At 45.5% G+C, this 10,582-nt stretch overlaps 1 protein-coding gene across 3 annotated transcripts in view; it reads left to right on the top strand.

Moving 5' to 3' along the window:
- The first annotated feature begins 553 nt into the window (after positions 1–553).
- Positions 554–10,582, top strand: part of nt5c2a (5'-nucleotidase, cytosolic IIa) — a 67,818-nt gene continuing 57,789 nt past the window's right edge. For all 3 annotated transcript variants that reach the window (XM_072239082.1, XM_072239084.1, XM_072239081.1), the window contains exons 1-3: positions 554–607; positions 6,658–6,837; positions 9,891–9,997. In XM_072239082.1, the coding sequence (XP_072095183.1) occupies positions 9,906–9,997 (92 nt within the window). In that variant the 5' untranslated portion in view covers positions 554–607; positions 6,658–6,837; positions 9,891–9,905. The remainder of the gene's footprint in view (positions 608–6,657; positions 6,838–9,890; positions 9,998–10,582) is intronic.

Here is a 10,582-nt window from a genome sequence, read left to right as displayed (position 1 = left end):
GCCCAACCAGTCCATTACGTAGTGGATGGGAGACATTGTCCAAGATGGCATGCAACTTAGACAGCATCCTCTTTTCAGACACCACCGTCAGAGAGTCCAGTTCCACCCCCAAAAATTCACTGGCCTTACGAATGAATTTGTTGATTCTGTTGGTGTCTGCTACCCTCAGCTTTCACAACAATGCAATAATTTCGTGATCACCATAACCATACATTTCAGAATTAAGTATCAAAGCTGGAGTGCTAAGAATGGAACTCGTGTTTCCAGCAAGGACAAAGCGGGTGGAAAGATCCGTGACTATGCCGTCTGAACCAAGAACTACTACTGATCCAAAACCTATCCGCGGCTTCCCATCCTGTATAAAATGGAAAGCTGTATGCACTTTTAATTCCTTGGTAATTATAATTGTGTCTCGCTATCATGGAAAGGGTGCATGCCCTTTCAAACTCTAGGCCGCGGATGGGGTGCCTGCCCCTTTCATGCTGTCGGCCGCGGATGGGGTGCCTGCCCCTTTAAGGCGGGCTCCGGTTGCGAGCCGTGACGTCCCGGCGGTGCTGCGCGCGCGCAGTCGGTCCAGTCGCACTTGGCGCCCCGCAGCTCGGAGCGGGTGAGTGGGGCAGCGGGTGATTGGGTGATCGGGTGATCGGGTGGGCGGTCGTCAGGGTGCCGGATTACTGGGATCGGCAGGGGGCAGGGTCACTGACAAGGTTGACGGGTCACCCGCACGATCGGGGGCGACGGTTGGCACCTGCGCGGAGTTGGCGCGGGTTTCCCGGGCTCGCTCGCTTCCGCCGCCCGGCGCTGTCCCCTCCGGCCTCCGCTTCCCTACCCCACCGGACCCGGCAGCTGCCGCCCCCTCAGCCGCTGTTGCCCCGCCATAGGTGCATTGACCAGAGGTTGTCCTGTTCACTTTTCCCCGTGATCCCTCCTGGGTCTCCATTCACCCTTCCCCCGATCTGTCTTCACCTTTCCCCCGATCTACTTTCACCCTCCTCCCGATCTCCCTCCTTTCAGGACCTTACAGCCCCCGACTCTCTCTTGGCTTCCTTAGATTGCTTCTTTCAAAGATTGTTTCTATGCATATGTGTACTTGTGCAGTTAACAGTAATAACTTCCTTCTTTTCTCTGTCGATCCACTTCAGTTGCTGGGCTCTCTGCTCTCTCACTCGATTCCTTCTACTTTCCATTTCTCCTCAGCACCTCGATCTCCGTTGCCTTACATTCCTCTTTCCCTCGGATGCCCCACCATTTTTACTTTCTGACCACCCCTCTTCCTTCCCACTCCCCAGATCTACTGATTCCTCAGACCTCCTGGATACCCTGCTGACCCCCACCCTGATATCAGCTCCCCTCCACCCAGATACCCCGCCATTCTGCTCCCCAACTAAGTCTACAGAGGACCCCACCACTCCGTAGACCATCTGCAGTTTTCTCCCTCCCCTTTGCACACATTAGGATTCCTCACCTCTGGATGTTTTTGCTCCTTTCTGAGGCTTGTTCCTTTGTACTACTGGGGAGGTGATGCATTGCTCCCTTTCGCCATTTTCATTGTTTGCCGTGCTGCTCGGTATGTGGCAGGCAGACCAAAGACAAGGGCCAGGTGATCTGGCATGATCTTTTGCAGGTCCGCAGAAAGGAAGATGAGTTATTTGCAGTCGCCGTTGGCCCCACACAACCAAGTTGCAGCCAGTTTTATTGTCTGAAACCTGTACTGATTAGTTGTGCTGCGAGATTCTCAGACTTTAAAGTTGTAGGCTTTTTGATCCCAAAACTTGGAGTAGGTGCTGTGCTACTGGTCCATTGATGCATAGTTGGAGTTCAGGAGAACATAAGGCATAGGAACTGAGTTAGACTGTTTATTTCTCTCCATAGATACTGCCTGACTTGCTGAGTTCCTCCAACTCACTGTGATTATGCTTGAGTCTTAGTATTGATGTTTTGTTGACATAAGCCATGTATCCAGACAAGTATAGACGCTGTTAGATAATGGTTCTGTTATTGCATTAAGCAGGTGATACAAGTTTCGTTCTTGCCACAGTGGGTACAAAGTTGAATTATTCTGAAATAAAAAAAACATTTGGGATCCTGAACAAGTTGTCACCATATGTGTATCCTTTACCAGATCTGGCCCATTCTATCAATCACTCTTCACTTCCATTTTAAATTGTTGAGCAAAACACTGTTATGGTCACCATCCCCTCAGAGGTAATGAGCTAGTTTTCCCCATTCTCTGGGCATTCATTTTTAAAATGGGTAGTTTCACTGATAATGGCTTGGGTGAATCTGCACAGCATGTTGTGGTATTGAGCCATGTGAGATGGAAAGAGAAACTGCTGGCCCATGCAAGATCATGAAGCACTTGCTCTACTTATCCCTTGGGATACTCAGTGAGTCGACTCCATTTTTTTTTTTGAGTATTGGAACCGGAGTAGTTTTTATTTTTAAGGTCAGGAATACTTTACACATCTTGTCCCAGATTTTTGCCCTTGAAGAAGTTGTTGGGAGTTGTTTGGCCTCAGAATACATCTTAGCCTTTTATTTAATGTACCGCTGAAGTCCAATTACAGGCACACTCCCAGAAAGGATGCATCAGCGGGCAGCCCCACTGATTCAGTTCATTGTCTCACTAAGTCGCAGTTATAGATCTGCATTGCAGAGTTTTTAGCCGGGCTGCTCGATAGAAGTGTATGTACTTTGGCCCAGTGCATCGAGAGGGAGTTCATACTGCAGCAACATTCTGCTGCTACCTTTGGCAAACAGCAGAGGCAGCTAACAGAATTCCACGCGAGTCGTGCAATACCATAATCTACAGAGAGCAGTGCAGTTTACTGAGCATCTTGCAGTAGAACATCGTAAACATTGTGTCATGATGGGATTGCCGAAAGGGCCAGAATGAGTCACGTTAGGCATAATTACAAGGTGCATCGGGGTTTATCAGTTTTAATTGAGGGATATAAACAGGCCAATAGTGAGGTGGAGCAAATGAGCCACATCGTTGTTGAATTCTCGAAGTGTTTGGAGCTGTTATTGTCCATCTGTTCCCAAAACTATCCAAGGGTGAGGGTGGGGTGGGGGGGGGAGATAGGGCAACTGTGTCAATGATTCTGTTCTGTGAGTGACTTGTTCAGGTGCCTGAACAAACCACATCTAGGACATGGGAGTTCTGAACTCAGCAGTGTAGATTCTGAGTCCAATAAAAATAACCCAGAAAAGCTGACACAATGTCCTTCAGGGAAGGAACACTGCATTCGGTGCTGTGGATGTGGCTTTCCCTACACCCGTGAGGCCAAGTAGAAACTGCACAACTGGTTTCTAAATCTCTTACACCCTTGTCAGCAATGACCATCATGAGCTTGTGGCTGCATGTCATTTAACACCCTTCTCATTGCCACACTGACCTGTCCGTCAGACTCCGAACCAGAATTGTTATCATTTTCACATGTTGTGAAATGTGTTGTTTTGTAGCAGAAGTACAGTGCAATACATTTTAAAAATTACTTTAAGTTAAAATAAGAGATAACAGATATAAATACATAGTGCAAAAAAAAAAAGAATAGTGAGGTTCATGGACTGTTCAGAAAATCTGATGAAGAGGAAGAAGCTGTTCCTAAATAATTGAGCATGTGTCTTCAGGTTCCTGTACTTCTTCCCTGATGGTAGTAATGAGAACAGGACATGTCCTGAATGGTCATCGTCTGTGTGTTGTATCTCGTGGCATGACCATGATTGCTCTTGAAAAATTTTTCTCTCCCTCTTTCAGCTCTATCTGTCATCGCTCCTTAATTTGGTTTCACCTATCATCTATGTGTCTCTCCTCTTCCGCCACCTGGTTCTATATGTGCAACTTTTTTCACCTGCCCCCCCCCACCCCCCCGGCTATGAGATTCTACTTATCACCAGAAGCTGGTAAGCTTCTGCCTCAGTACTTGTCCCCAAGTGACTCCATCTTGAAGAAAATGAACTATCACATGTCTCAGGCCAAGAATCTTCAGTCAGCTGTTCATTCCCCTCCAAAGTTGCTGCCTGACCTGCTGAGTGTGTGTGTGTCTGTGTCCAGATTTCCAGCATCTGGAGTCTCTCCAGTGTTTCCAAAGCTCTGTTTCTGTGTGACTCTTCCCAAATGGATATGGTGACTTTTAATTGCCCTTTGAAGTGAACCAGTCGGTTGTACCAAATCTGTTGAAGGTTCCAGAAAGCATTACGATTTAGAACAGAGACAAGGAAGAATTTCTTTAGCCACATGGTGGAGAACCTGTGAAATTCATTGTCCTAGATAGCTGTGGAGGCCAAGTGGAGCTTGATAGGTTCTTGACTCGTAAGTGTGTCAATGGGGTGGGGGAAGGCAGGAGAATGGGATTGAGTGGGATAATAAATCAGCTATGATGGAATAGCGGAGCAGACTCGATGGGCCGAATGGCTTAATTCTGCTCCTATGTTTATGGTTTTATGGGTTAATAAATACAAAATTTTTACTCTTCCTTTTGTCCTCACCACCCTATAATTGTTCCCTGGCTAGATAGGAACTGAACTTGGCTCCTGCAGAGGAGACGTTACCTGCTTTTATCTGTGGAGTTGTTTTGATGTTATACACTCATCTAAAACAGGCGAGAGCAATCTGCTGCCCTGTTTATCAGCTCTGTCCGTTTTTTAGTTGCATGACAGAAATGCTTAACGTGGATGGTTGACTCACCACCTCAGCATGACCTTGTGGGAGTCTGCATGTTCTGGGCAGTTAGCAACAAGCTACTTTATGTAGATGAAACTTAGAAACATTTGCAGATGTTACTGCTGTTGGTTTTGCCACCGTTGACAAGGACTGATGCGTACATGTTTTCTTTTTGAGATCTCTGCCAATGTCCTTGTGGTCGGAGAGCTGGAAATTCATGATCCGGATTGGAAACCTTCAGATTGCAGCAATGCTCTCCTTGTGTGTGTGTGTGTTTTTTTTTGAAGTCTATTTTTAGAAAGAATGAGATGTGAGAAAGAAAAAGCTAGTGCAGCAACTATTTTTGAAGTATGATGTATGATTAACCTCGGCCCCTCATGAAGGCAGCTGGATATCTTTGCATAGACAGTGACTGACAATGAACTGCTGTGGTGGGTTATAGGGAACAGTCCTTTCATCTTGTGACACTGCTTTGGGACATTCCATAATGATCAGGTAATCGGCAATCACGGTGGCGGGGACCATTCTTGAAACAATCAGGGAAAGAATTAACAGGCACTTGGACAAGTGTGAATTGATAAGGGAAAGGTAGGGTGGATTTGGGAAGTGCAAACTGCGTGTAAAAGAAGCTGCTATAGTGTTAACACATGGCGTTGGCAATACACATATCTATAATACAGTGTACATAGCTTTTAACTTTTCAGGTGACCCAAATGGTTCACCCACATGACCCAAAAGTGATAGCAATTATTTTCATAACATCCCGTGACACAAGGGAAGATTGGATTGCACTCCCATTCTGAAACTGCAGGGTGAAAAGATGTCAGGTAAATAGGGTTTGTCATCAAAACACAAGGAAAATCTGCAGATGCTTTCTCCAAACAAATGCCCAGCACTTTACTTCACCCCCTTCCCATCTCCCAGTTTCACCCATCACCTGCCACCTTGTACTTCTCTTCTCCCCCCCCCCCCACCCCTTCTTATTCTGACTTCTCCCCTTCCTTTCCAGTCCTGAAGAAGGGTCTCGGCCCAAAACGTCGACAGCTTATTCATTTCCATAGATGCTGCCTGAGCTGCTAAGATCCCCCAGCATTTTGTGTTTGTTCCTAGGGTTTGTCGAGAAGACCTGGAGCTGTGGAACAGAGTGGTCTCAGTGGCCTGCATAGAAAACTGGCCATGTAACAAAAGGGCAGGGCAGTAACGAAAGGCTTTTTTTATTGGACTGGGGGAATGGTTCTGCTCTTGGGGTTGGTTACACCTCTGTGCTTTTCTCAGTGCTCATTAACAACAGGCATACAGGAAACAGTATCCAATTCTGATAATGATACACATCTATTACACTGGAAGGTTTGTAGTGGAGATGTGTGACTTTCTGAAATACTGCAGAGTAAAAGTTTTCAACGTTATGAGTTACGGAGTGGTATGGCACAGAAACAGGCCCTTTGGGAAATTCTGTCCCTGCCAACCTTCTTGCCCGTTTATATGAATCCTAATTGCCCACATTAAGAAATTTCGTTCTGTGCCCTTTCTATTATAAATATTGTCTGTCTAAATACATCTTAAATTAAGTAATTTCATTTGATTCCATCAATTCCTCTGGCAGATACCATCCAAACTCTCGTGTACATTAAAAAAAATTCCAATCCCCTCTAAAACTCCTTCCCCTCACCATAAACTTGTGTCCTCTTGATTTTGTTGTCCTTACTATGGGAGGAAGATTTTATTACTACTTGCCCTATCTGCCTCTTATTTCTACAGTTGGAAACCGGGGCAGTGGGACCAGCTGGATTGTTGTCACAAAGGGCCAGCATGGAGTTAACAGGCTGAAGGGCTTGATGCTGGATGACTGTTTGTGAACCCAGCCTGCTGTTCTCCCCGATACAGAGGCACAAAGTCCATTATAATCAGTTGCTCTTGTTCCACAGATTGTTGGGGTTTGAACTGAGTGCAGTAACGGTTTGTTGATCTCAGCTGCTTTTTCTTTTAAACAGGGAAAAACATTTGGTTTTCCAATTGTTATTGGGTGGCTCTGATAGCTTTAATCCTGTGACCAAGCAAAACACGTTTTCAGGAGATTTCCGGATCAGGACATCGCTTCTGAGGCTGCCTGTACTTTGCTTTTCAGTTTTAGAGCTTTTATCTGTCTGCACATCAAAATAAAACAAAAACAGGTACGACAAAACTTTTCTTGTGTACGATAGTTCCTAGTGTGTGGAACTTGTCCTGCCCCTGCTCTCTGTCTTTGATGGAACATTATTGAACCTTTGTATCCAACCTGTGTTGATTCAGTACCTTCGCAACGTTTGTTGATAGGCATCAGAAATATTGAGCAATTATAATCTTAGTTTGAACTGATACTGATTCTGTGTTACAGGATTTTACAGCCCCATGAACTACGCTCTCTCTAAATCAACTTCCAAAAGTGGTGTAGGTCTAGTGAATGAATGTGTCTCTCGGTTTATTCAGCTTCTACTTAAATCCATTGCTACTGTGGGAGTGAGTTCCACATTCTCACCAGACCTCAAGATTTTCCTGAATTCATGACTTGATTTTTTTTAAAACAACTATAACATTTATAAACTTTAATCTCAGCTTTTCCTGTTGTAGCAAGTTTCTCTCCACTTTGCTCATCCGAAACCATTCATAATGATAAAGGTGTGTTTTCCTTTCTGCCTGGCATTCTCTCTATAGAATAAAATCCGGAGTTGGAGCACTACAACACAGAAACAGGTCCTTCAGACGTGCTGAATTATTACTCTGCCTAGTCTCATACAACTGCACCTGGGCCGTAGCCCGCCGTACCCCTCCCATCCATGTACTTAACCTAATTTCTCTTAAATGTTACCATCGAACCCGCATCCTCCACTTCTGCTGGTAGCTTATTCCACACTTACAGGGATGTTCATCCTATCTGACCTTTCAGCCCATCTACACTAATCTTGTTTCTTCATACTAGGTCTGATTCTTTCTGTGCCGTGCCTTCCTAAATGTCATTTAAATGTAGTCATTGTAACTGTTTCCACCACCTCCGACAGCAAGTTCTAGATATCAATCACTCTGTGTAGAAATGAAAAGGCAAACTTATCCCTTAAATCACCTTTAAAACTTCTTCCTCTCACCTTAAACTTGTGCCTTCTTGTTTTAAATATGCCTACCATGGGAGAAGGATTCTATCTATCATGTCTATGCCTTTCAGGTAACCACCACCGCCCCCCCCACCACCCCCAGCCTCCAAGATGAATAAACCTAGCCTATCCAATCTCTTTCTCACAACTAAAGTTCTCTAATCCAGGCAACATAGTGGCGAATCTCCTCTGCCACTTTCTCCAGTATAAGCTCGTCCTACGGTGAGGTGACTAGAACCAATATCTTATAAAGTTCAATGTAGCCTTCCAATCATTTATATTCTTTGTGGCTGGATGCAACTTTGTGTGATAACATTGTTCACTCTTGTTCTGAACAAACTGATCTTTGGTTAGTGTGATTCCGCTGGCACCAGGAGGTTATTGACCAGAAGTGGATGTTAGATTGTTTGACCATACCAGTCCAGTCTGACTCTTTCCATTGGATGGGTTGCCATAGCCGTGGCATTTTTGTAACACCACAGCAATTTCTGCAGCTAATGTCAGCAAATTCTTGGCATAAGCTGTTGCGGCTGGGAAGGTAGCTATCCGGTCAGCCTTGTCTGTAATGAATCGGTATGGTACAAGTCCCAATTCTCTTGCTTTGCCAATCCTCCCCAAGTTCTGACATTGAATGGTCTAATCTAGACGGCTTTGATTTTCTGTTGGGCAGTAGTCAGATGTGTCTCCCTAATGCCATCCTGACATTGATCATCCAAATTGGCCCCTAAACGTGGAGTCAAGTAATGTGAATTCCAAGCTGGGTGCATTAATGAACAACTAACCTTTAACCACCACGTGATTGGGTACGCTGTAAGGAGTTAACTAACTCACAGTGGTTGGAACCTCTGGGCTTTATTACCCTCTGACCTTTGTTCCATGTATGATTGACTTGGGTGTGCAAAAAGCTAAGGGTAAGGGTGAAGCCTCACTCGCTCACTCTCAAACACTCTTTACAATTCATGTTCTCAGTATTATTTTTATTGACACAGTTTGTCTTCACATTGGTTGTTTGTCAGTCTTTGTTTATCTATAGCTTTTTGTAAAATTCTATTGTTTCTTTTTTTTCCTGTGAATGCCTGCAAGAAAATGAATCTCAAGGTAATACATGGTAATCACATAAATTATAGTAATTAAATTAAGATTGATGTGCTTGGGCTTGGTGATTTCTGCAGTAAATGTAACTCGCAGAACTTCAGCTGAGGTAAGGATCTCTGTCAGCATGAGAGCAGCCGGGCTGTGAGAACGTAGTATCATGGTACAAGGGGACATTGGAGTTGTGGGTGCTGTAGAGGAATGTTCTGGTGATAGGGAGTGGAACTGATAGGGGACAGAGACTGTTCTCTGCAGCAAATACGAATCCCGCAGGATGCATTGTCTGTGGTTTACCCGTGCCAGGGGCGGAAGTGAACGTAGTTGCCATTGCTACGGAGAAGGTGCTTAGGAAGCTGAACAGTCTGAAGTTAGATAAGTTACCTGGACCAGATGGACTACGACCCAGGCAAGTCGAGCACCATCTATGGGGAAGGAATGCTGATATTTTGGGTGGAGACCCTGCATTAGCACAAAACGCTGGAGAAATTCAGCAGGCCAGGCAGCATCTATGGAAAAAAATCGAGACCCTGCCAAAAAGGTCTCGGCCCAAAACGTGAACTGTACTTTTTTTCCATAGATGCTGCCTGGCCTGCTGTGTTCCTCCAGCATTTTGTGTGTGTTGCTTAGATTTCCAGCATCTGCAGATTTTCTCTTGTTTGTGCTTGGACCCTGGATTAGGACCTGCTGAATTCCTCCAGTATTTGCCTCAGTGGGGAAGGAGCATTGATATTTTGGGTGGAGACCCTGGAATAAGACCCACTGAATTCCTCCGGTAGTACATTGGTGGGGAAGGAGTGTTGATATTTTGGGTGGAGACACTGTGTTAGGACCTGCTGAATACCTCCAGTAGTTAGATTTTTGCTGCAAGCAGAGGTGAGCTGATCTTTCAGTTGGTATGTGATTACCTGTTGGTGAATGTTCCAGTCCCTAAAACTGAGCTGATAACTAGCCTTTCGTCTTGACGCTGTTGGGTGACAAGCCATTTCTGCTCTTCCCCACTTCTTTAGATCACTGAAACCAACATGTCTTCCTGGAGTGAGAAGCTGAATGACGACCCACCAGGAGCTATGGATGGGAGTGCTATGAAGAAGTATCGTCGTGAGGCTTACCACCGGTATGTAATTGTGTGCTCTTCTGGTCAGGAAGGGCCAGATGGGGTGGGTGAGGACCCTCGAGGGAAGTATGGGAAAATGGGGAGCTCCATTGAGAAATCACATTCAATCCTGACCCCTCCTGGTGCCTTTGTGAAGTTTGCATGTTCACCCTGTGACTTTGGGGGTTTCCTCTGGATGCCTTGCTAAGTTTCCTTGCTAATCCCAAAGCCGGTCAGTTGGTGGGCTAATTGCTCACTGAAATTCCCCTAGCGTATCGGCTAGGGACAGAATGTAGGAGAAGTTGATGTGGGTGTGTGGAGAATAAGATGAATGAGTGTAAACAGGTGGAAGAATGTTTGCATGGACCCTGGGGTGGAGGGCACTGAAGGGTCAGTTTCCCTGCTACGTGACTCCATCGGATCTACTGGGACCAGCTGGACAGTAAACGTCATCAGGTGGTGGGATTGTGGGTACAGGTGCATTACGCACTGGAGGTGTACTGTTGTGTGATCAAGTTGTGCGCTTGGGCTTTCTGTGCTTCTGTGTTGGTGTGCAGGGATGGAGCTGATGCAGTTCAGATGTGTGCTGTATTTAATGGCAGGGAT

This window comes from Mobula birostris, chromosome 21 (assembly GCF_030028105.1).
Source record: "Mobula birostris isolate sMobBir1 chromosome 21, sMobBir1.hap1, whole genome shotgun sequence".
Classification (NCBI taxonomy): domain Eukaryota; kingdom Metazoa; phylum Chordata; class Chondrichthyes; order Myliobatiformes; family Myliobatidae; genus Mobula; species Mobula birostris.
This window is presented reverse-complemented; position numbering and strand designations above follow the sequence as displayed.